The sequence below is a fragment of the Cynocephalus volans genome, chromosome 3 (assembly GCF_027409185.1).
Source record: "Cynocephalus volans isolate mCynVol1 chromosome 3, mCynVol1.pri, whole genome shotgun sequence".
NCBI lineage: Eukaryota > Metazoa > Chordata > Mammalia > Dermoptera > Cynocephalidae > Cynocephalus > Cynocephalus volans.
In genome coordinates this window covers 184,398,526-184,424,053 of record NC_084462.1, presented here as the reverse complement: position 1 = coordinate 184,424,053, position 25,528 = coordinate 184,398,526, and the positions used below count along the sequence as shown (strand labels likewise).

The 25,528-nt window shown below is 53.3% G+C and overlaps 1 protein-coding gene across 6 annotated transcripts in view; it reads right to left on the bottom strand.

Moving 5' to 3' along the window:
- PACS2 (phosphofurin acidic cluster sorting protein 2) overlaps positions 1–25,528 on the bottom strand; it is a 70,598-nt gene that overhangs the window by 19,255 nt on the left and 25,815 nt on the right. For 2 of the 6 annotated variants that reach the window (XM_063088832.1, XM_063088834.1), the window contains exons 2-8: positions 16,966–17,053; positions 14,632–14,721; positions 12,444–12,569; positions 7,628–7,790; positions 7,130–7,203; positions 6,651–6,731; positions 5,161–5,220 (exon numbers count right to left, since the gene is read on the bottom strand). In XM_063088832.1, coding sequence (XP_062944902.1) covers positions 5,161–5,220; positions 6,651–6,731; positions 7,130–7,203; positions 7,628–7,790; positions 12,444–12,569; positions 14,632–14,721; positions 16,966–17,053 — 682 coding nt within the window. Of the gene's footprint in view, positions 1–5,160; positions 5,221–6,650; positions 6,732–7,129; positions 7,204–7,627; positions 7,811–12,443; positions 12,570–14,631; positions 14,722–16,965; positions 17,054–22,117; positions 22,170–25,528 lie in introns of those variants that run through there. The other 4 variants (XM_063088833.1, XM_063088835.1, XM_063088836.1 and 1 more) reach the window with 3 other exon arrangements.

Below are 25,528 nucleotides of genomic sequence, written 5' to 3'. Positions count from 1 at the left end.
TGCCCATTTTAAAAGCTGAGCTATGTTTCTTACTGGGTTTGAGAATTCTTTATATAGACACTGGATACAACTCTATCAGACATGTGATTTGCAAACACTTCTGTCAATCTGTGGCTTGTCTTTTTATTCTCTTAACAGTGTTATTCAGAGAGCAAATTTCTACTTTTTAAATTGTGATTAAGTACACATAATGTGATATTTACCATTTTAACCATTTTTAAGTGTGAAATTCAGTGGCGTTAAGCACATTCACAGTGTTGTGCAGCCATCACCACCACCCATCTGCAGAACTTTTTCATCTTATAAAACTGAAACTCTATACCCATTAAACACTAGTTCCCCTCTCCCTGCTTACCCCAGCCCCGGAGACCACTGTTCTACCTTCTGTCCCTATAAACCTGACAACTCTGGGGAACACATAAGTGGAATCACACAGTATTTGTCCTTTTGTGTCTGGCTTCTTTCAGTTTTTACTTTTCATGAAGTCCAGTATATCACTTTTCTTTTATGGTACATGCTTTTGGGGTCCTAATAAGTCTTTGCCTAATCCAAGTTCACAAAGATTTTTTCCTTGTGTTCCCCTCTAGAATTTTTATAGGATTTAAATTTGCATCTTTTAAGATTTAAAATTTAAGTAACTTAAGTTTTAGGTTTTAAGTTTAGGAGTATGACCCATTTCAAGTTAATTTCTGCATATGGTGCTGCCGTGGATTGAAGGGCCCCCCAAAACTCAATGAAGCTTGCCCCCCATTATAACAGTGCTAAGAGAGTGGGAAATCTGATTTGAAAGGTGGGGCCTTTAAGAGGTTATTGGATCACAAGGACCGTGCCCTTGTGGATGGACCGATCCATTCACAGAGTAATGGGGTCACGATTTAATGAGTGGTCATGGACGTGCTTCTGATGGCTTTATATGACACTGAGTGAGATTAGCTCTATTGCTCAGGTCATTCTCGCCGTGTGACGCCCTGCGTTGCTGTAGAGAAACACCACCAAGAAGGCCCTCACCAGATGTACTCCCTGAACTGGGGACTTTGCAGCCTCCAAAACAAATGAATAAATTTTGTTTCTCTCTAAATTACCAAGTTTCAAGCATTCTGTTACAAGCAACAAGAACGGCCAACACAGACGCGTGCTGTGTCGAGGTTCAGTCTCTTGCAGAAAAGATGGTCCTTCCTCCAATGTACCTGGTACACGTTTGTGAAAATCCATTCTGAAAGCACAGGTGAGCCACCTATGAAAATACAGGTTGCCATCTATGCTTTCAAAATGAAAAACAGAAAAGGCAGCCTCTCGACTGAAGCTGAGGTCTCCAAGGAACCCACTCTACCCTGAGGTTCGCTCCCACGGCAGAGTCTGGACTAGAGGCTCCGTGCTGTTCACCAGCCAGACAGGACGCCCCACGGCAGCCCAGAGGCCCTGCTATGCCTCATATTTGTGTCCCACAAAATCCATGTTAAAACCTAACACCCAGGGTGATGGTATTAAGAAGTGGGGCCTTTGGGAGGTGATTAGGGTACAAGGGCAGGGCCCTCGTCAAAGGTCAGAGCCCTCATAAAAGAGGCACAAGGAAGCACGCTACCCTTCTGCCACCTGATGACACACAGAAGGCACCGTCTATAAGGGCCCTTCCCAGACACCAAATCTGCTGGTATCTTATTGAACTTCCAGCCTCCACAACTATGAGAAATAAATTTCAGTTGTTTATAAATCACTCAGTCTAAGGTATTTTGTTATAGCAGCCCTAACATTCCACAACAGAAATTGGTACTATAACAAATACCTAAAAATGTGCAAGTGGCTTTAGCATTGGGTAACGAGTGGCAGCTGGCAGAGTTCTGAGGGGCACTTCCACGAAAGGAGCCTTAAAAATGATCCCAGTGAGGGCTCAGGAGCAGTGGAGCGCTGCAGACAGAGCCTCGGTCTTCTTGGAGCATCTAAGGGGTGGGTCGTGAATAGAACGTTGGTAGAAATATGGATGGTAAGAGGCCATCTGATGAGGTCTCAGACAGAAACAGGGATGTGTCATTGGAAACGGGAAGAAAGGCCACCCTTGTTACGAAGTGGCAAAGAACTTGGCTGAGTTTTGTTTGTGGAAGGTAGAACGTCTATCCCATGGACTAGGGCATTTGTAGAAAGAATCTCCAAGCAAAGTGTTGAGGTGAGGCGTGGCTTTTCTGGACGCTTACAATAAAATGTGAGGAGAGAGAAACAAGTAAAGATGGAATTTATAATCAAAAGGGAAGTAGAAGTTAAAGATTTGGAAAACTCTCTGCCTGGCTATGTTGTCTGCATTGTAAATAATGAAAAAGTGTGTTCAGGAGAGAAGACCAAGGGTGTGGCTGAGCGAAATGTGATGAGATTAATGGGGTTAGAAGGAAGCCAGAGGCTATTCTTCAAAACAATGGGAGAATGAGTACAAAGGCAGTTCAGAGATCTCTGGGGCTGCTCCTGCCTCAGAGGCCCAGAATGCCAGGGCCTTGAAGGTACAATTTCAAGGGCCTGCTCCCCGCATTCTGCCCAGGGCTCCTTGGCCGCCCCAGCTGTGGGCTCAACGCCAGGGGGGTGCAGCAGCAGCAGCCACCCCCTCAGAGCGCACAGGTGCTAAGCCTCGGCAGTGTCCGTGAGCTGCCGACTCCAGCGTTGTGCAGAATGCATGAGCTGGGGGTACGAGCTGGGGGCACAGATGCCTCCAACTGGATCGCAAAGGATGCTCCAGGCCTAGGTGGAGATCTGCCGTGGGGGAGGCCACCACAGAGAGCCCCACTAGGGTTGCCCCTCCTTCCTATTTCTCCCTTCTGGAATGGGAATGTCTATCCGATGCCTCTTCCACCACTGTGTTTTGGAAACACATAACTTGTTTGACTTCACAGGCTCACAGATGGAGGGGAATTTGCCTCAGATTGGATCATACCATGAGTCTCACCCACATCTGATTTAGACAATATTTAGACGAGACTCTGGACTTGACTTTGGAGTTGGAGCTGGAAAAAGGTAAGACTTTACAGCCACTGAGACAGAGCACATGTATTCTGCATGTGAGAAAAGGAATCTTGGCAGGCCTGGGGCAGAATGCTATGTTCTGAATGTGTCCCCCCAACCAAATTCATATGTTGACACCACCAAGGCAATCCTATCAAGAGGTGGAGTCTTCGGGAGGTGATCTGTGCCTCCTTCCTCCATGTGAGGACACACAGAAGGTGTCATCTATGAGAAACAGCCCTCGCCAGACACCAGATCTGGCAGCATCTCAATCTTAGAAATCCAGCCTCCAGAACCATGAGTGAGCAATCAATTTTGATTATTTATAAATTACCCAGCCTAAGACGGGCCGCAATCCAGACTGGTGACCCCAATTTGCTATGCCTCTCCTGCATATGTGAGGGTTGCCGTGAGGGTCCCGAGTGAAGGACGATGCCTGGTGTAGGGCTCCCAGTGGCCGGGAGTGCTCTGCCTCCCATGGGAGGCTCGGGCACAGTGCTGTGGCTGAGGTGGCCTGGTCCGCACAGGACAGAGAGTACATGTAGCAAATACGGGAAAATGATCACCTTGCTTGATGAAGGGGCACGTTAATCTGTGTCAATTTTACACAAACCTGGGAGATTATTCCTATGATAATGACAAGGTCCTTTCCCTGAATACAGCACCAGGCCAAGCTTTTCCCAACTTGGGCTGTGAGTCCCAGCAATGAGAAGCAAGTCCATTCTGCGAGGCACATTCTGGTGCTCAGCCTAGTTGCCCAGGCCCCTAGTTGCCCAGGCGAGTATGGAGCCCCACGGTGAGGATCCAGCTGAGAGCACCCACTCCTCAACACACAGGGCCTCAGCAGGGGTCAGCAAGGGCCCAGGCCGCGGATCCCGCTGTGGTTAAATGTCCCACTGATGGAGTTTGGATGTACTGTCCTCCCAGAACTCAAGGAAATCTGATCCACAGTGTGGCAGTTTGAGTCATGGGGGCAGATCCCTCATGAATGGATTAATGCTCTCTCTAGGTGGGGGGATTAGTGAAAGTTCTCGCTCTTAGTTCCCGCAAGAGCAGGTTGTTTAAAAGACCCTGGCACCTCCCACCTCTCTCTCTCTCTTGCTTCCTCTTGCCATGTGATCTGCTTGTACCCGCCAGCTGCCTGCTGCTTTCCGCCATGAACAGAAGCAGCCTGAGGCCCGTGTCAGAGGCAGCTGTCCCAGAATTGTAAGCCAAATAAACCTCTGTGCTTTATAAATTACCCAGTCTCAGGTATTTCTGTTATAGCAACCCAAAACAGACTAATACACCCACCTTCGGCTGGGCTTGCAAATGTTCCACATCAAGTTGCAAGCTCAGAGACTCAGGGAACTGGCTGATGGTCCCAGCAGCCCTGAGACTGTTTCCTCTGGAGTCGGGTTGGCTCTGTGTTGTTCACAGAAACACTGCACCCCCTCCCCACCCCAACAGAGCTGAGACGTGACTGCGTGCTTCACTTGGGCCAGAGAAGAGCTGCCACTGCAGAGTGCAGGCGCTGGAGGCTGACCTCCCACTCTGCTGCCTCCGGGGGCACCGCCCTCCTGTGTGTGGCCACATGGCCACCATTTGTGGGCTGCATGCTTTTGTGGCAAGAGGTGACGATGCTGTTTCAGGCTTACCCACCTCAACACCCCCTCTGCACTCTGCATCCAGAACCTGGCAACAAAATTTCTTCTGACCACATTAAAAAAAACCCAAGGTCTTTTTGATTAGGAAAGTTATGCTGCTCATCATAGGTAATTTGGAGACTAGAGAAAAGCTAGAAGTAGAAAATTAAAAAGCCCACAGTACACTGACAGTGGGGGAACTCTGCACTTTCTGCTCAGTTTTACTGTGAACCTAAAACTGCTCTGAAACATAAATCCTATTTATAAGAACGTACAGACACACACCTACGGTTACACCCCTCCTGGCAGGACTTGTAGCTCAACCAAGTCCCAGCAGGCGACTCCTGAGCCTCTGGACCCTCGAGCCATCCCTGGGAAAAGGCACCACCACTACCCGCTGACGGGCAGAAGGTGATGCCGAGGGGGCTGCACAGACACACGTGGCACGGCCAGGCCTAGCCTGGAGCTCCGACCCCAGGTGCCTCCTCCCCACCAGGACGCTCGGCTGTGGGCATGCAGGACACGCGGTCCAGGAGGGGAAGCTCTCACCCACCTCTTCGGACACTTTAAACCTCCGCAGCAGTGCCACGACTTTCTGCTTGAAGTTTTGTTGCTGCAAGACAAGCAGCCTGGAGTCAGAAACAACACGGGAGCCCCTTCCCTTCAGAGGACACAGTGCAGCAGCGCACCAGGCCCTCGCAGCAGCCTCAGCAGGAGGAGGCATGGCTCACCACGCGACACCGATGGATTCAGATGCAGCTCAGAGGTTTAACAACAGTACGCATGTTCACAAGCATTTCAAACCACAAGCCCAGGTCACACCTCAACACGGGCTGGGGAGGAGTCGACAGTCCCAGGCCTGGCAAAGGGAACCAAGGGAGGGCGTGTGTCGACTCCACAGTTCTCCCGGTGGCCTCCGCAGTCCACTGGCCCATTCCTGACACACCGCCTCCCAGGAAAGGCTCTGGCCCCACTCCAGAAGGAAGGCGCCATGCACCCTGGGTAGGGGGTGACCACTTGAGTGGGCGCAGAGCTGGTACGAGCCCAGTGGAGAGCCCAAACCCCATTTGCTCCCCATGCCACCCTGGGCTGCAGAGCCTCTGCTCCGGCCACTGGCCACTGATGGAGGTGGCTGCTCTCAGCCACCCTCATGGGGCCAACCCAACAACGGGAGGCACACACTGCTTGGGGCCCTGGAACTGAGGATCACACTGGTGCTGTTGCACTGCACCCACAGACACACGTCACCCAAGTCAGGAGCAGTACGGGGTCTCGGCACTGCCTGTGCAGGCCCGTCACGCACTGCAGAGGAGGGGCGTGTACTGGGCTGGGCTGGACCCTCATCAGCACCAGGCATGAAGCTTCCTGGGCAACCAACATTGGCTTGGCCAGGCCATGACCTGTCCTGTCTGTGGGGGACAGCCCAGGGCTGTGAGCTCTCCAACAGGCTCCACGGTGGACACATTGGGCTGATACCAGGTGGGGCCCCTGAGAATGGGGTTGCAGCCTCCAGCCCATTTTCCTCTTGGAGGAAAATCCCCAAGGCCCTGGACCCAGGGTGCCAGATCCTGAACAAGAACAAGGAAACCAGCTACACACAGAGTGTCTGTGGGCACTGAATCAAGGAAAGAACAGACCTCCATACTCTGCCTGCGGAGGGGCCTGCCTGGGGCTCTGCCTTGTTGACACCCCCTCTGGGCCTTGTGGCCAGTTGAGGCTGGAGCCAGGAGACCTAGTGGGGGCTGGCAGCCACGAGCCAGCATGGGGATGCCCCCCGCCTGGCCTGCACCCACTTTAACTGACAATGGTCAGGCACCTCTACCTGGCCTTGAGAACAAGGCCGGGGTGTGGGGTCTCTGCACCTTCTCAGCCGTATCTGGGGGATGAGGTTCCCCACCTGAGCTCCAGGAGAAGCCAGTGACTGGCCACGGGTGAGGGATGGGTCGCCTCACTTCCAGCCCCCCGTGGCAAGACCCGGGGCCCACTCTGTCCTCCCCCGCCCTCTGCCCTTCCCCTGTGTTAGTAAAAGCAGTTTCCACCGACCCTGGTCATGGACGTCGTTCTTACTATCGATCGCCGCTGCTTTTTAGGCTTTCCCACGTCAAAGTCATCCTCGTCCAAATCCTGCAGAGACACACACAGTGCCTGAGCCACAGGCTATGAGCCCAGGTGCCAAGAGCCGACCAGTGAGCCACGGCTGTCTCCAGAGCCCTTCAGAGCCGCCTGCTGACGCATGTGTGGCCCTGGGGACGGGAGAGAGGCACGGCACACTGCAGGCTAGGCTTGTGGCTCTCCCGCCCTCCCCTGGTCTGTGAGGCCCTCCTGACAGCCAGTGAGGACCCTACAGACCCCAGGACCCTGGGGAGTGGGCTCTGGAAGGTCCTGAGCCCATCCATAGTGTCATGCCTGGTATGAGCTGAGCTCAGGGCCTGAGGCCAGCAGGCCCCAAGGCCAGCATCTCCCCAGGGCCCTGCACTGTGTGGCAGGGCCCGCCACCAGCCCGAGCCTCGAGCTCAGGTTACCTGCCCTTGCACGGCATCGTCGCTGGCCTCCTGCTCAGAGGAGAAGCTCTCATACTCCTCCTCGGAGTAGTTATCTGCAGAACAAGCACACGAAGAGAGCCGCTGTGAGGTTCCACCTCACGCATTGATGAGGCGGCAACAGAGCCATGGCCTCCCCACCCAAGATGCAGAGAGGGGAACTGGGGACTGGAGGACAGGAGAGGAGGGGAAGGGTATGAGGGCACGGGGGAGGGAGCAGTACCCCAACTGTGATGGCAGCAACGCCCCAGACCAGGGCCTGCACCCGGACCATCCAAGACATCATGGGATAAGACCCCACAACATCCATTGAGGACACTCAGGGCTCAATGACCAAGGTGCCACAGCCATCAAGAGCAGAGCAGGGACCGGCCACAGCCCAGGCCCCCACAACAGTGCACATGATTTAGCCACCAAGTTTCCAGGAAGCAGCCTCCCCACAGCAGGGGCAGGAAAGAGGCAGGAGGCATCCACGCTCACCCGTGGCCTTGGCCTTAGGGCCAGCCTGCATGGCGCTGTCCTCGTGGTCGATGGGCTGGCTGGACAGGGAGACGATCCAGATCTCAGCCACCTTTACAGAGGCCTCCTTGATGTCGCTGCAGAGGCTCAGCACCTGGCCGCCCTCAGAGGGGTGCTGCATCACCTGTGGCCGGGGACACCGTTCTAGAAAGCACCACAGGCAGAAGGGCCCTGGTGTGTGTGCTGGGCTTCTGAAGACTCTCCTCTCCCCACTGGCCGGAGGTGCTAGCCCCGCAGCACAGTAACTATGGAGTGGGGAGCTGGCCTCCAGAGAGGAGGACCTGGGAGGCAGGTGAAGACACTGGCCTGAGCTAGTGAGGCCAAAGTCCACTACCGACTGCAGGGGGACAGACAGGAATGTCCACAGCCGTCCTGGTCTCAGGCCCACTTGCTGTCCCTGTGAAGCCACCATGCAGGTCTCTTCCTCTGCCCACCTGGGGGACTCAGCAGCAGCACAGCAGTGTGTTAAGGCTGGGCCACCTGCCCTGTGGGATCAGATGTCCAGGGACATGGTCTGTGGGGGCCCAAGGAGCAGCCACCAGCTCAGGCCAGGGCCTCCAACAGCAGGAGAGACACCCACCAGGCCTGCCTCACAGGACCAGTCAAGACCTTCTCTGTCGCGAGAGAGTCAAGTAAAGCAGAGAGCTGCAGAGCAAGCCCTGGTGCCCCCAGCCACTCCACGGTGCCATGCAGGCAGCCTCTGAAGTGTGCACGTGACAATGAGGACACCACAACTGTCTCAGCCTTGGGACCTCTGCGCTGCAGAAGCCACCTTTTGGGACCATCTGTTCAGATCCTGATGTTAGGATTTCATGGACCTGATTTTTTAAAACTTTTGGGGCCTGATTTAGGATGCAAACTCTTTAATCAATCAAAATGAAAAAAATTTTAAGAAAGCTCACATCATCTTTCACCGCCGTTTCAGAAACCAATCAGGAAGGTGAGCTGGCAGCTATACACCAACCCTCACACTCCCTCCTGTGCCTTCATGTGCCTGTGTGCACACAAAGGACACGCACTGCCCACATGCACACGCCTGACATACAGCAGCACACACTGAGGATGGCCGCGGCTCCACTGCCCCCCTCTCTGGCGGAGCTCCATGTGCCCCATGTCACCTTCCCAGAGGGACGTCTGACCTTACACAGAGCAGTGTGAACACTCAAGCTCAAACACCAACGTCAGAGCTGAGCTTGCTGGGCATCCCGAAAAAACGAGATCAATGCGGCAGGAGTGGCCCAGACACTGCTCTGGAAGGAGCAAGCAAGGAGCTGGCATTCGGCTCAGGAAGCAGGGCATGGGTGTGGGCAGCTGTAGTCAGCGCTGGGCCACCACACCTGCTCACACCAACCCACAGGACCCCAGGTAGGGCTGGGCCTTTTTTCCCCTAAGAAACACCTGCTCTCTTCCGTCCTTCATGTTGGAGGATGGGAGAGAAAGCAAGCCTCCTACCCAGGGCATTCTGCTCTGGTCCCTGTAGCCAGCTTGTGGTGGGCACCCCTGAGATGGGAGCACAGGGGCCTGGGCATGGGTCCTATGCACAAGGGCAGGAGCATGCTCGGTACCAGGTGCCAAACTGAGGGCGAGCCCCTCGCGGGTCTCTAAAGACAGTACAGCACAGGCCATACCGCAGGCGGGGCTGTCTTCACCCACAGGGCCTCGTCCACTCAGCCGCACGAGAGCCCTCACTTCTCCAGGCCCAGGACCCCGGCTGCAGTGCCCTCTCCCAGGCTGCTGATCCTCTGCACCCCGCCCAGTGCTCCTGGGGAGGGCTCCGGCGACCCCTGAGGCAGGGAATTCTCCTGGTGTGGCACTGGCTGGCCAGTCACTGTCCTGGCCAGTAGCCATTCCCACTCTTGTTCTGCTGTAGCCGCCCAGCGTGGCACTGAGGGACCCTGGGACCACTCTCCCAGGCTGGCCCATGAGATGCTCTGTGGCCCCTGAGTGACCCATGGCAAAGGCTGGAGTCGACTCCTCCAGGAGCGGTCCGGAGGGCCTGGCTGGTGTTCTCCCAGCTCCCTCAGGCCCTGACTCCTGACGGGCTCTTCCCCTTTGGTTTCAAATTAATTTTAGTGACATGGGAAACTGCTCAGGATGTCATGCTTAATTGTATAAACAGTATAATCCAAGTTTTGCTAAAACAAACACACTCACAGGAAAAAGGCTAAAGAGAAATCACAGCGCGCACACAGTGCTGGGCGATGGCTCCTGGCTGTCTTCACTCTGAATGCCCCCAAGTGTTCCATTGTGAGCCACCCCACCCCTGGACACTCAGGTCTCCAGGTCTCCTTGGTTTGAACGGAGCTCAAGGGACAGCAAGGCCTGTGGGTCCCACCCCCGTGAGGGCAGCCCAGCTCCCTGAGCCACTACTGTGCTTCTGGGACAGCCCACAGTGTCCACTATACCCCTGTAGCCAGGTCACAAGTTGGTCCACCCCGAGCCTCAGGCTCCCACAACATAGATCAGTCCAGCGCTGTGCTGTGGACTGACTGAATTGTGTCTTTCAGAGCTCATATACTAGAAGCTTAATTCCCACTGTAACCATTGAGGGTGGGAAGTCCTATTATAGTAACTGAGAGGTGGAGCCTTGAAGAGGTGACCAGATTGCAGGACCGTGCAGTAGTGAACGGATTAAAAATGGTGGTCAGGGGCGTGGCTCTGAGGGCTCCACCACCAGCACAGAGCCCTTGCCAGACGTGTTCCCTGGACTGTGGACTCTGAAACTGTAAGCAATAAATTTTGTTTCTTTATAAATTATTCATTTCCAGGTATTTTGTTATAAGGAACAGAAACAGACTAACACACCCGCTAAAAGCCTTGGTCTCCCTTGACGAGGGTCTGCCCACCCTCCTGAGGCCCGGCCTCACACAACGCCCAACCAGCTGTCTTCCTGCTTCCACCAGCCTGGTCCCAGGGATGGTCTCACTCATTCGTGCCCACCCCCGCACACTCCCCTCGGCAGGTACTGGGTAGGTCCTCAAGTGCCAGACCAGAGGGCAGACATGGCAGGGCTGCCCACACTGCAGTCCTGCCACCTGTGTGGCCACCTGCTCCTCAGCCAGACTGTCCCAAGGGCTATGTAGAAAGATGCAGCAGGTCCGGTGGCTGGGGGCATCTCTGCACGCGGGGCTGAGGGGGATGTGGTGCTGGTCCTTCCCAATGGCCTCAGCCAGGAGGGATCCAGGCCAAAGAAATGCTGGCTTAACCCACAAAGCTGAGCACTCAGCGCCCGCATCTGGCTTGGGGCCCCACTCCAGCTGGCTCCCCCTTGTGCCAGGCCAGTGGACCTCGGCTCCACTGAGCAGGGCTGCACAGGTGAGCCCCACCAGCCCCATGACAGCCATGCCCTGGGACCCCAGCACGTCCATGTGCTGGTGGGCAGTCTTGCCCCACACTGCACCCTCGGGTACACCACCAGCCTCCACCGACACCCCTGTGCCCCCTCCTCAGGTGTGCAGCCTCAATGCCACACGAGCCCGCTATACCCCCAGCTTATGGTTGAAGCCAGCCTTCACCTGTCTCTCTGCATGTCTTTGTCCCCCTTGGACTGCTGGGTCTGACCTCTGGGCCTGGGGCTGCCCCAGACCCCTGCTGACCAGTGATGCTCACAACAATGATATTCAGCAAGCCCCCAGCAGCTCACTGGTGGGGACAGCCACTGCAACAGGTCAGGACACAAGGAGGACAGGTCTGGCCCCATGCTTGGGAACACTTGGGAGGGTCCAACTGGGTCCTGGGGACAAAGCCACTGGTAGGAGGAGTTGCCCAGAGAGAAATAGGGGGAGAGAGAAGTACAGAGAACCTTGGCTTTGGAGGCCATAGGTGGAGGGTAAGAGAGCTGGCTCATGCTCTCTGCACTCTGCCTATCCTAGATGGACGGATGGGTGGGGCCCAAGTGTCCAAAGGGACCAACCACCTGCACCTGCCCTTGGTGGAGGCATCGGAGGCCCACAGGCTACAGAGGGTGCTGGGGGTGGCCTACTGGTGGACACCCCCCTCTCTGAGCCTTGCACAGGTGATGTGTGGTCCAGGAAGCAGAGGGTCCTGGGTAGGATGAAGGGAGTTTAGGGGCTGCTGGCAGCTCTGGCTCCTGCTCCAGAGCTGGCCTGACTGACCACACCCCTATCCTGTCCCAGGTGGCACCAACACAGCTTCTTGTGCCCCGGGAACCAATGACGGAGGCCCCGACTCCGGAATGCAGCCCATGGTGTGAAGATTCCTTAGCATAAGAGACAAGTAGGTCGGGGCCGTGGCTGCCCGGCTCCCACAGCCAAGTCTGCAGCTCCACAGGCCCCCACGTCCGAGCCCTTGGCCTGGCCCTTACCTGGATACCGCCAGCAGCCCCTGCACCAGGCTGTCCTGCACCTCCGGTCCCAGCCCAGATGCCTGCTGAGCAGGATGTGTCACAGGAGGAACCAGCTGGTGGGGGCACCTGCAGCTATGCTTCCTGGGACGGGCTCCAGCACAGACCCACCCTGGACTGAAACCTACCCTCTGCCAACCGGCAGGACAGGCTTGGAAGCGGGGTGCACACGCAGGAGCTGTAGGCGTGGGCAGGGGCCAGCTGAGCGGCCTGGGGCCAGGGACCCAGAGAGGAAGCACCCACCAAGGGACCGTGTTTGGCCGCTGCAGCAGAGCCTGGCCTCAAGGCCCCCCTGGCCAATTTAAGAGAAGCAGATATCTGGACACATATGAGAAAAATCTTCCACATGCACGGGGCCCAGTACCCATGAGGACCAGCCCGATGCAGCAGCCGCAGCCAGGCCAGAACATTCACCTCAGCCATGTTGATGGAGCCTGCGGCCAGTGTCTTGTAGCCCAGGATTGTCCGGTTTTTGTATCGCTTTCTGCGCTGCAGCATGATCTGAAGCCTGTTGCCTTCTCTCTTTAAGAAGTGAGGGTACTGTGGGAGCAAGCGAGAGTCACAGCCCGAGAGAAGGTCCAGTCATCCTGTATACACACGGCCAGGTCAGCCTGACATCGCAGGGCCTGGGCAGAGAGAGCACTGATGCTGACCTGGGTCCTTCCAGGGCCACCCCCAAGTCCCCAGGGCCTTCCTCTACCAACAAGAACAAGCAAGCCATTAGGTCCCATTCCGTGGGGCAGCACCAGGTGCGGGGCTCAGTCTTCCATAGTAACAGCCATGGGGATGGCCCACACATATCTGCAGGTGCCCAGAAACAGCTCAGCAGCATGTCTGTCCAATGTGGCCAGCGAGGCCGTGACCATCTACTATACTCCCCGACAGTGGGGGAAGGGAAGGCACCTCTGAGGGGCCCCGTGCTGAGACCCCAGCTCCCGACCCGCCCAACGCCAGCTGCTGTACAGGGCCCAGCTCTCCTGCTGTCTTACGACAGGGGCTTCTACAGTCTGGCAGGGCTTGTGTGTAGGAAGCATATGTTCACAAAGTTTTTCTCAGAGCTCACAAATAAAACTCAATTTAAGAAACTGGGGTAAGATGGGTCTGTTCTTGATCTTGGCTGTGGTGGTGGTCACAGGTCTGTGCCCATTTGTCAAAACCCACAGAACCATGTACTGGAAAATGGTGAATTTTATATTCTATAAGTTACACTCCAATAAACCTGATTCCCCTCAAAAGAAGAAAATCAAGTATAAAACCTAGAAGCTGCTGTGGTGGGCATCACAGGTTCCCATGTAACCCAGCGAGGGAGGCAGTAAGAACAGGGCCAGGGTCAGGTGAAGAGGCTCTGGGGGCAGGGCGTACGTAAGGAAGGAGGGGCAAGGTCCTCGTGATTTCATTAACCTCAGCCCCATCTCCTCCATTTAAATAAGAGGATTTTTAAAGGATTTGGAATAAATACGTCCTAAATATATTATTATTATATGATAGTAAATAGACCGCTAATCTTTCAAGCAAGTGCAGTAGGGAAAATACACCTGCTACACCTAAATGACACCAATTTACATCAGCCCCAAAGAGGAGACAAAGGCGGGTTGCCCCGCGGACAATGTGGGGCTAATGGGGCTTTCCTGACTGCTCGAGGCTCTGGAAAGTCCAGCGGGTAGTTTACCATTTCACCCCTGGGGGGTGCTTCCAGAGGGACCCAGAAACACATCTAACCTAATCTCAAAGTCCACTTTCACCACCAAACACACCCCAAAACACTCACAGGGGCTGAACTTAAAGTGTTAACTTCCACGCATTCCTTCCCATCTTCTTAAAATAGAGTAACATGAACTCGATACTTTGATTTCTCTGCCTCATCATCATATTCTATTTATCGTGGACCAGGAAGAAAAATACAACCTAAAACCTTACAGCAAACTTTCTAGTAATTTGAGAATAAAAACCATAATCCTTAGTACCATGAGACACAAGTGGTGCTGAGGGGGGGAGCCCATCCCCTGGGGGGTGCTGAGGAGGGGGAGCCCATCCCCCGGGGGGTGCTGAGGAGGGGGAGCCCATCCCCTGGGGGGTGCTGAGGAGGGGGAGCCCATCCCCTGGGGGGTGCTGAGGAGGGGGAGCCCATCCCCCAGGAGGTGCTGAGGAGGGGGAGCCCATCTCCCCGGGGGGTGCTGAGGAGGGGGAGCCCATCCCTCTGGGGGGTGCTGAGGAGGGGGAGCCCATCCCTCTGGGGGGTGCTGAGGAGGGGGAGCCCACCCCCCAGGGGGTGCTGAGGAGGGGGAGCCCATCCCCCCAGGTGGTGCTGAGGAGGGGGAGCCCATCCCTCTGGGGGGTGCTGAGGAGGGGGAGCTCATCCCCTGGGGGGTGCTGAGGAGGAGGAGCCCATCCCCCAGGGGGTGCTGAGGAGGGGGAGCCCATCCCCCCGGGCGGTGCTGAGGAGGGGGAGCCCATCCCCCCAGGTGGTGCTGAGGAGGGGGAGCCCATCCCCCCAGGTGGTGCTGAGGAGGGGGAGCCCATCCCCCAGGGGGTGCTGAGGAGGAGCCCATCCCCCGGGGGGTGCTGAGGGGGGGAGCCCATCCCCCTGGGTGGCAGGACCCACCTGCAGGGAGAAGGTCAGGGCCAGGTCAGTCTCTACTTGTCCACTGGGGGGCAGCACAATCTCATGAGACCGCAGGATCCGTTTGGAGCCCTGTGTTGAAAGGAGACACTAAGTTCAATGAGAGCATCTAAAAGGAAACCTGCGATCGACACTGTTCTCCAGCGCCCCTTAAAACTGCCAGGATGAGGACACAGAAGGTGGTGGGTGGAGGCCCAAGCTAGAGTAACTCCTAGAGGCACCACGGGGATATTTATCAGGAGGCTTAGAAAGGTTCATGTGCTCTAACCCACCGATTTCACCTCTAGGAATCTGCCCTGAGAAATGAGGCAAGATCAGGAATGGTTACTGCCAAAGTTAATGCAACTACCAAAAAGATATAGCAATAGGTTATGGGCTCTGGCACACCATGACGCTAGTTCATTTGGAGGAACAATTGTGAGATGCCAAGTATTTTTGCAAAAGTAGAATAATCCTGTCTGATTGGCTCTCCCAGAGAATAAAATGTAGTACGAAGGTATGATACCTATATAAGGAGACAACATCACAAGGACAGAAACACTAGAAGACATGAAGAAACACAGCCAGGCTGGCTGGCGGCACACCTGGGAGAGTGTGGTGCTTATAAACACCAAGGTCAAGGGTTTGGATACCCAAACCAGCCAGCCACCAAAACAAAACAAAACACAAAACAGAAACAGACCCAAACGATACATGGATATACATAAAAGCACGCAGTACATAATAAGGAAACGTTAACCAATCAGACAAGGGCCAGGGCAGGCAGGCACGTGGGTGGAGCAGCAGGCTCTCAGCGCAGGTGGGGGGCACAGTGCAGGTGGCCTGCACAGCGACATGCGGAGCTCTGCTCAGATGTGCTCTGGGCCTACATCCCATCTGCCACGGCCCTGGACGTAGCCCCTCCCAGCCTCCCCTGCATGGCAGCCTGGGGCCCCCACTCCTCCCTTGGGGGGGACCCGTCACAGACACTTCCCCCCAAGTCTCTTTGCGTTAGACCCCATCTTAGCATCTGCTGCCCAGAGGACCTGAGTGGGAAGCAAGGACAGGTGTGCAGATGCAGTCAGAGCGCTGTCCCTGGCAGGACCGAGACACCAGGGCTCAGCTAGGGTGGTGGTCTGAAATGCAGTCACAGAGAAGACCAAGGACAGGCCGGGGAACGTGGGGCGGGGCCACAGCACCAAAGAGGAAAGGCCAACAAGGTGCAGGTTTCCTTCAGCCCAGCCCAGCCCATGGGTAGCAGGCGCAGGGCGGAGAGCAGGTGACTGGGCAGAAAAGGACACCCAGGAGAAGCAGGAGCTGAGGGTCCGCGATGCCCGCACGGACACTGAGTCGAGAGCTGGCAGCTGGGCAGCCGGGCCACAGGGATGCTGAGAGCCAAAAGCAGTATCTTCACCAAGGAAAGATTTCTCAAATCTTTACTTAAAAGTGTAAGGTTTTTCAGGGGTGGCCGTTGACTGCAACAGTATGACGGACCTCAGGCCTCCTCAAACTCGAATCCCATCTCTCAGCGGGAGCAGGAGAGCCGGGCCTGAAGGGCTGCAGTGGGATGGAACGTGGGCTCCACCAGTGGCCCCGTGCCCACGGCTGACCGCCAGGGTTGGTGACAAGGCAGCGGCTGAGACCCACAGTCACTAGGCATCGGCAGCCTCCGGGAAGGGCATTCCCACATGCCGAGGACTCAGTTCAGACTCACCCGTGAGCGTGGCCTGCCAGCGGTCGAGAGCCACCCCCGTGCCCTGGAAGTGGACCTGGAGCCCGTGGCCCGCCGAGTGGTGGAGGCAGCCCATTCAGCCAGGGGATGCCCCGACAGGTTGTGAGCCAAGGCTGTGCTGAGAGGGTCGTGCTCCCCCAGGAGGGGCAGGCCTGGGCCAAGCGTGGCGGGAGACCAGCACGCCCCGCCTGGAATGGCTGCTTGTTCAAAGCCTCAGACAGAACCAAACTACAGCTGGCGACAGGTTCCCGGAGGGCTCCTGCGAGAGGCTGGAGCAGAGGCCCTGGGTCCAGGGGCCCGGGGGGTTCCAGCCCAGAGCTCGCTCCCAACCCCTAGAGCTTCCCACTCTCCTCCCTCCTGCCAAGCCCCTCACCTGAGTGACAAGCAGGAAGCAAAGGCAGGTGGAGGGTGCGGGGCGGGGAGTGCAGGGCTGCTGGCCCTCCTGCAGGACAGGACTGCACCCAGGAGGGTCTCCAGCCCTGTGGCTGCCGGACCCAGCAGCCCAAGGTGGTGCTGGCTGGCCCACTTGTCGACCCACCTCCTAAGCACACACAGAGCCCGGTCCTGTGTCCTGCGCTGGCATGTGGCACAAAGAAGAGCCTCACCTGCATCTTGACTGCAATCACCACTGAGATGAGCTCCTTCTCCAGCTCCTTGAAGACCACCAGCTTCTTCAGGGTCAGGCTGCACAACCTGCAGGGGCACAGGCACACTCAGCCCTCAGGGCCGCCTCTGCGGGACCCTCTGCAGCCCCCAACACTGGGGCACCCCTGGAGACTGGCCGTCTCACCCCCCAGGTGCCCTTCCCTAGGCCCGGCCAGGCCACAGCCTCCCTCAGTGGCCCTGCGCCTGGCGGGTGCCCCCTGAGCACCCCACGCTGTCAGGCCAGGGACCCTCTCCCGTGGAGGTGGCTCAGTGCAGGTCTGTGGACAGGCAGCAGGGGGGATGGGCCACGGGTAGGAACAGGGAAGGCCCCAGCTGTGAGAGCACAGGCCTCCTCCACCCCCGTGGCCCTGTCCACCACACCACGGCTGAAGTGCACTTTCCTTTAACATGCCTCCTGCTCATTTCACCTCCGCCACCATGTCCCGAGGCCTTCAGGAGTCATGGAGCTGCCTGCTGCCCTCACCTGGGGACAGACTGGAGGACACGCCCTCGTGTCCAGCAGCTCTATCCCCAGGGAATGGAGGGGTGGAGACTCAGCCACCCACTCCACGCACCGCTGCCGTCTGCATGTGCGGAGCACGGTGTGCGAGACTGCTATCCCTGTGCAAACGCACCTCTTCCCAGAGACACCTGCCACACTCACACACATGATAGGTCTCTGGAATGACCCAGCAGAGAGCCCATGGTGCCTGCCCGCTCCCAAAGGCGTGTGCACCAAATAAGCAAGCTTTCCAGAAGTCTCTCCACAGCTCTCTTTGAAGCCTGGCTCATTTCCTGCTTTCTCAGGGACAGCATGAGGTGTGGAGCTTAAGCAACTAGAATGAAAAACCTGCCTAATTCAGACATCTGTCCATGTCCTGAGAGTCAGCCTCCTCCATGGCCTGACTCCCTGAGTCTTCTTCATACTCATCTTGTGACGAAGAAAAGAGTCAGGAGTTAAGTTAAGGCAGAGTCTCCTATGACCTGGGAGGAAGCCTGAAGGTGCCTGCCAAGGTCTGAGTGCTGACCAGGGTAGGGTGGGGCAGCCCACCAGCATGGACACCTACCGCAGTTTCACCCATCAGGGCTGCACAGATTCTGGTAGGCTCCATCTTACTGAGCCCACAAATTGCAAGAGAGAAAAAGATGGAGAATGCTAGTGACCAGACAGTGAATATGCACCAGGATGGACCACATCTGGGTTGTGGAACAACCCTTAACACACACAAAAGAACTGAACTCATACAAAGTCTGTACTCTGACAGAAACAGAGTCAGACTAGAAATCAGTAATAGAAAGACAACTGGAAAATCCCCAATTACTTGGGAAACTAAACAACATGCTTCTACATAACCCATGGGTCAAAGAGGAAGTCTCAAAGGAAAATAGAAGATATTATAAATAGAATGAAAATGAAAATATGAAACATCAAAATGTGTGGGACACAGCTAAAGCAGTACTGACAGGGGAATTCATAGCACTAATTGCTCACATGAGGAAAAAAGGCTTCAGATAATAATCTAAGCCTCCACCTTAAGAAATTAGAAAAAAGAAGAGCAAATTAAACCCAAAGCAAGCATAAAGAAGGAAATAATAATGATAAAAGCAGAAACTAAACTGAAAATAGAGAAACAATAGAGAAAATAAACTGAATGCTAGTTCTTTGGGAAGATCAATAAAATTCATAAAACCTCTAGCTAAATAAAGAAAAAAACAGAAGACAAAAATTACCATTATCAGGAATAAAAGAAGGAAAGAACTACAGACTTCACAGACATTTAAAAGTACATTAGGGAATACTATAAATAATTCCATGCATGTAAATTTGACAACTTAGATAATGGACCAATTCCTTGAAAGCCACAAACTATAAAAACTCATCAAGATGAAATAGAGAACTGGAAGAGTCCTATATCTATTAAATAAATTGAATTAATAGTCAAAAACCTTCTTAAGGGTTGTTTCATGACCCAGGATATGGTCTATGCTGGTGCGTATTCACTGTCTCTGATTGCCACCTTTTTCCTTCTTGCAATTTGTATGTTCAGTAAAACGGAGCCTAACAGAATCTGGGTGGCCTCAATGGGTGGAACCAGGTGAGGCAGGTCCCCACCCTGCCCTGCTCCAAGAACTGCAGAATACAGAATAGAAAGGAATATTTCCCAAGTAATTTTATGAGATCACCATAACACCAGACAAACATGATACCAACACCAGACAGAGTTCAAAAAAGAAAACAACAGACCAATATCCCTCATGAACACAGATGCGAAAATCTTCAACAAAGTATTAGCAAGTTGAACATAGCAATATATAAAAATAGTAATAAATAATATACTGCGACCAAGCAGGGGTTTGTTCAAGGAATGCAAGGCTGGTTCATCAATTGAAAATCAATGTAATTCACCATATCAACAAACTAAATAAGAAAAAACAAACATACAATCACTTCAATTGATTCAAAAAAACTTTTCACAAAATTCAACATCATGATAAAAACTCTCAGCAAACTAAACAGAAAGGAACTTCCTCAACCTGCTGGAGCATCTAGAAAAGCCCAAAGCTAATATCCTACTGAGTAATGAGAGGCTAAACGCCTTCCCCTAATACTGGGGACAAGGAAATGACGTCTGCTCTCACCCCTGTTATTCACATCCTACCCAGTGCAATAAGGCAAAAAAAGGAAATAAAAGGAAGGCATAAAGATAGGTAAGGAAAAAGCAAAACTATTCTTTGTAGACAACATGATTATTTATGTGAAAAAATCCCAATAAATTAGGAAAATGTGAAAACATGTTCCTGGAAGCTCCAAGATCATATGGCACCAAGTCAAGCTACAATAAGCAATCATATTTCCATCAACAAGCAAGGAACAACTCAAGTCACATTTTTTGTTAAAATTCCATTTATAATAGCTCCAAAAAATGAAATACCTAAATCTAGCAAAACAAATGCAGGATCTGTGTGCTGGACACTCCCTAACACGGATGAAAGCAATCAAAGAAGACCTAAACCCGTGGAGAGGTGAACTATGCTCCCGGGTTGCCTGCTGGTCCTCCCCAGATTTAACGCAATCCCAGTCACATCCCAGCAAGACTGTTTTGAACATATCGACAAACTGATTTTAAACTTTACATGGAAAGGCAAAGGAACTAGAATGGTCAAAACAACTCAGAAAATGGAGAACAAAGAAGTTGAACTTTACCTGATTTCAGGACTCACCATAAGCCATCAAGACGGCTGTGGTGTTGACAAAGGAGAGGCGCAGAGATTAAAAGAACAGAAAAGACACTGATAAATTGGACTTCATTGAAGATTAAAAGTTTGCCCTGCAACAAACACTGTTAAGAGTCAAGCTAAGAGTGGGAGAAAATATTTGCAGATCATATATTTGACAAAGGATTTTATCCAGAATATATAAATATATGAACTCTCAAAGCTCAACAATATGAAAACAATCTCATAAAAAGTGAGCAAAATATGTGAACAGACACTTCACCCAAAAAGATATATCAATGGCAAATAAGCACACGAAGTGATGTTCAACATCATTAGTTTTTAGGGAAATGCAAATTGAAACCACAATGAGATGCCAATGCATACCTATTAGAATGGCTTTAAAAATCTTGCCAACCCCCCCCCCGCCCCCAAAACCTAACACCGAGCGACGGTGGGGAGGCAGAGCAACTGGAGCTGTCACACACTGCTGGTCAGAAAGCCCAGTGGTAGAGTCACTTCGGAAAAGTTTGCCATTTTCTTATAAAGTCAAACACACACAACCCAGCAATCCCACCTCTGGGAATTCCCCCAAAGGAAATAGAAGCACATGTCTATACAAAGAGCTATACATGAATCTTCATAGCAGCTCCATTCACAACTGCCCCAAACTGGAAACCACCTCCACGTCCTTCAAGGACAAACTGGTCCATCATACAGGGACCACTGCACAGCAAGTCAGGACTGAATTACTGACAAGCACAAATGGACGAATCTGAGAGGCATCATACTGCGAGAAGCCAGTGTGAAAGCCTACACTCTGTTTCCACCCATCTATATGGCATTCTGCAAGAGGCAGAGCTAAAGGGACAGGGTACAGATCAGGCGTGGGGGTGGGGCAGAGGTGACTACCAAGGAAGAGCCCGTGGAGTCAGTTTTTGGTGGAACTGTCTGGTGTTCTGTGCCTGACTGTGGTGAATACAGGAATCTGTTTGTTAGAACTGTATACAAAAACAGGGGTGGGGATGAAGCTTTACTATATAATTTGTAAAGAGTTAAAAAAAAAAAAAAAGAACTAAGAGACACACCAACCAACTGCAAATAAGAAACTGTATTTGGATCCTGAACAAACTAATTGTTAAAAAAAAAAAAAATCCTTCCATGATACTTACTGGGGGCAGGGATTTCAAGGTCTTGTCTCAATTTCTCAGTGCTCAGGTGCTTTCACAGCTCCTACCTCTAGAAGCTTACGTTCCTTACAGTTTGTTCTGACTTGGGGCAAGGGTGAGTCCAGTGTTCACTGTCCCAGCCGCACAGCCCGGCCCCCACCTTGAGGATTCCTGCTGCAGAAACGACAGGAAGCCAGGAGGAGCTGCGGGCTTCCAGCCTCAGGCAGGGGGCTCTGCCCTACAGGCTTTTCTGGAAAGAGCCACAGCTCAGCACTCTGCAGGCCAACCCCTGGGTGCATCTGCCATAACTGCGCACTATGACCATTTGGACATTTTTTTTTATTCTAAGGTATGTCCAAGCTGATGCTAAACAGCAAACAACATAAAAGAACAGAAAGAGTCATGTCCATTCAGACACTGGGCCTGCTAAACAGAACATACATTATTTGTTTTTTTATCCAATGTTGTTTGGAAAGAAAAGGACTGAGCGTTTGATCAGACAGCCAAGGACAAAATTTACTGCATTATACTTGGCCCTCAAGGAAATCACCAGTAAATATACTTAAAAAAAACCCAAAAAACCTACCAAAAAAGATAACCAGGTGCTCTCTGGGGAAGGGGAGAGGTTTTGATTACCAATCCTATTTATTTAATGGAATCGATCTCTGCAGGTTTCCTATTTTACTAGGTCAATTACAAGTAATTCATATTTTTTCTAGAAAATCACCCTGTTTATCCGAGTTTTCATATTTGGCAATGTTTCATGGCGTTCTTCTGTGTCTTTAAACTTCAGCTTGATCTGCACCATTTCATCCCAAAACTGTTGAGGCGTGAGCCTTCTCGCTCCTTCTTGGCCACTCTTGCCAAAGGTCTGCTGCTTCTTCGGGCTTTCCCGGACAGCCCGCTTGTAGCTTTTGTTAATGTTCAGCGTCGTTTTCTGTCGCGCTGAGATCTGCTCTTTACTATCTCCATCCCTCTCCTTTTTTTAAGGTTCACTCTGTTCTTCATATAACTCGAGTTGGACGTTCTCATGAATAAATGATGAATCCCTCATTTTCTACTGCCAGGGAGAGGGGAGAGGTCCACATCTGCAGGGTCAACCAATTGTGAATCAAAACTATTTGAAAAAAATAAATAAATGCCACCACCACAATAAAATACAAATTAAAAAATATAGTATAGCAAGTATTTACACAGCATTTACAAGTCATCTAGAAATGACAAAGAACATGGGAAAATGTGCCTAGGGCATATGCAGGTACTGCACCATTTTACATCTGGGGCTTGAGCTTGCATGGGTTTTAGGATTCACAGGGGGTCTTGCATCTACCCCCCTGGCATAGTGAGGGATGACTGTATACATATGCATTTGAAATAAATGAAATTTCACATGTGGAATCTTATAAATAAATGAAGCTTATTCGGAATCTACATCCACACGGGACACCACGGGAGTTTTCCCCACAGTGCTCACCTTGGCGCCTCTGTCCACTACCAGCCACCGCGGGTGGTGGTGGCTGCCTTGCCACCTGCTGGGTTCTCCAGCCCCCCACCCTCACCCCAGGAAAGGGTGCCTCCTCAGGCCCCGGCTCCATGCTCCCATTCCACGTGACGCTGAAGTCTCCCCGGCATCACAGACGTGCTCCTGACACCCGCCAGTCATGCTGGGTCCTCTCCCTGCTTCAGCCTGGCCCTGGGTCCCTCTTCATCCAAATGAATCCCCACCGGGGCTTCCCTGTCACCCCTTCAGGCTGGGGCATACATTTGAGGATTGCTTCCCTTCCACTTTTCCCAGCATTTCTGAGGTTCTGCTATCTTTTCAAAGAAGCTGGTCTTGCTCTGTGTGAGCGGCCGTGGGGTAGTACCACCTCCCCTTCCTGTCTCTGGCAGCACTAAATTGGCTACAGGAACCCCTGGAAACATCAAGGGGCAAAGGTCACAGCTGTGCATCCCTGAGAACTTGCAAAGTAGGGCTGAGGAGACTGTGAATCGGCGGTGGTGGCCAGCTGGGCCACAGAGGTGCCTGCAGCCCGAATGCCTGGACCACCGAAGGCTGGGTGTTCATCAAGGAAGGCAGGAGCACCCACCTCTGGCTGTGAGGGCTGGAGGAAGAGGGGGAACAGCTGGGGGAGGGGTGAGAAGAGGGAGGGCAGAAGAGATGGGCACAGCCCATTGAGAGAGGGAATTCTGAGGGTCTTCAACAAATGCCAGGCCCTCAGCCAGCCATGTTGCTCTGGAGGTGACCTGTACTGTGGAAGCCCAGGGCGACCTAGCACCAGAGGGCAGGGGTCAGTCGTGGACTGGGTCGTGGACACATGGTCATGGTCAGGGTGGGTGGACCCTGTGTCCTGGGACAGAAAGCTTGGACGTAGCAAGGAGGATAGAGAGCAGAGTGCCTGGGACTGGGGGGTAGGCAGGGAACCTGCCCTCCAGTGCCACTCTGAGAACCAATCAACAAGGGTCTCACTGACCATGGAAGCCCCAGGGAGCCGGATGGGCTGAGAGCAGGGGAGGGGCTGGGCTGGGGGGTCAGGCTGTGGTGGGGACCCTACAGGTCAGGGAAGGTGTCTGGAGAGGGGGTGGGAAAGGGAAGATAGCAGGAGTCAGACACTGGAACACAGCCCACTCTCCACTCCCCCAGCAGTGACACCCAGGGAGTGACAGGGGGTGCATATCCCGGAAATTGTGGAACAAGTGACATTTCAGAAAGACCACAGAAACCTGATTTAGCAGAAATTTTGGCACACACAAGGCCTGCAAGGCACTTCCATTTCAACCAGAACGTCCAGCAGTTGATATTCTCCAGGGCTGACAGAAGGCCCAGTTCCACAAAGCCCCTCCCTAGTCCCAGCCCAGCAGGGGACAAAGGAAGCTGGGAGTCATCTGTGGCCCCCGCTCCTTCCCCCTCATGGAAAGCTGGACAGCACCAGGGCCCCAGTGCCAAGACAGACCCCTCGGCCACCGACCTGCAGATGGGGGTGGGACAGGACCTCCAAGAGGGAGAGGAGCCCAGAAGCAGCACACCTCAGCAGTGTGCTTTTTGCAAGACTGAAAATCCCCCACCCATCAACCCACTCCTGTGTGTGATGCAAACCAGAAGCCAGAAGCCAATCTGCTGCACCTGGGGGGCCACACATGGTGGCCAAGCTGGGTGCCTGAGGTCCATGTGTGCCAGTGGGGGGGGCAGCACCCCTTCAGACCAGCCAGCTCTGCAAGCTGAGCCACCAGGCTTCATTCAGCTGCACTCCCAGGGCAGGAGGGCAGAAGGCTCTCAAAAGACAGGGTCTAGGCAGGCCCCCATCCCCAGGGGCTCGGGCTGGTCTTGGAGTTTGGAGCCCACCTCCCACTCTGATCAGGAGCCCAGGCAGGCCACGGCCTGAGATCCTCCTGGGCTGCCACCCAGAGCCCAGCCAGGCACAGCCAACGGCTCAGCCAACTCCTCTGGTTAACACCAGAGCTTTTTTTTTTTTTTTCCCCCTGGCAGGAATGTAAACTGCTACAACCTTATTTGGGGGAACAGTTTTGCAATGTGTATTTCTTTCTCTCTCTCTCTTTTTTTTTATTGTGGTAAAATAGATGTAACACAAACCATTTTTAAGGGTACGGATCAGTGGCACTGAACATTCTCACTGTTGCGGAGCCACCGCCACCATCTGTATTAGTCCGTTTCTGTTGAATATGACGGAATACCTGAAACTGAATAATTTACAATGAAATGAAATTCATTTCTTACAGTTTGGAGGCTGGGACATCCAAGGTCCAGGGAACACATCCAGTGAGGGCCTTTTTTCTCGTAGTGACCCTCTTCAGCTACCCAAGTTATCACATGGCGAGAACGGGCTGAGCAAGAGAGCTAAATCCTCACTAATGCTCCTTGTAAAGCCATCAGAACCACACCCATGACTGCACGACTGGATCAATCCATTCCTGAGGGCACAGTCCTCACAACCCAATTACCTCCTAAAGGCCCCACCTTTCAATTACCATAATCGGATTTCTCACCCTCTTAGCACTGTTACAGTGGGGGCAGGTTTCCAATACACAAACTTTTGGGGGACACATTTAACCCATAGCACCCTCCATCTCCAGAGCTTTTGATCTTGCAAGTCTGAAACTCTGTCCCCATCAAACACTAACT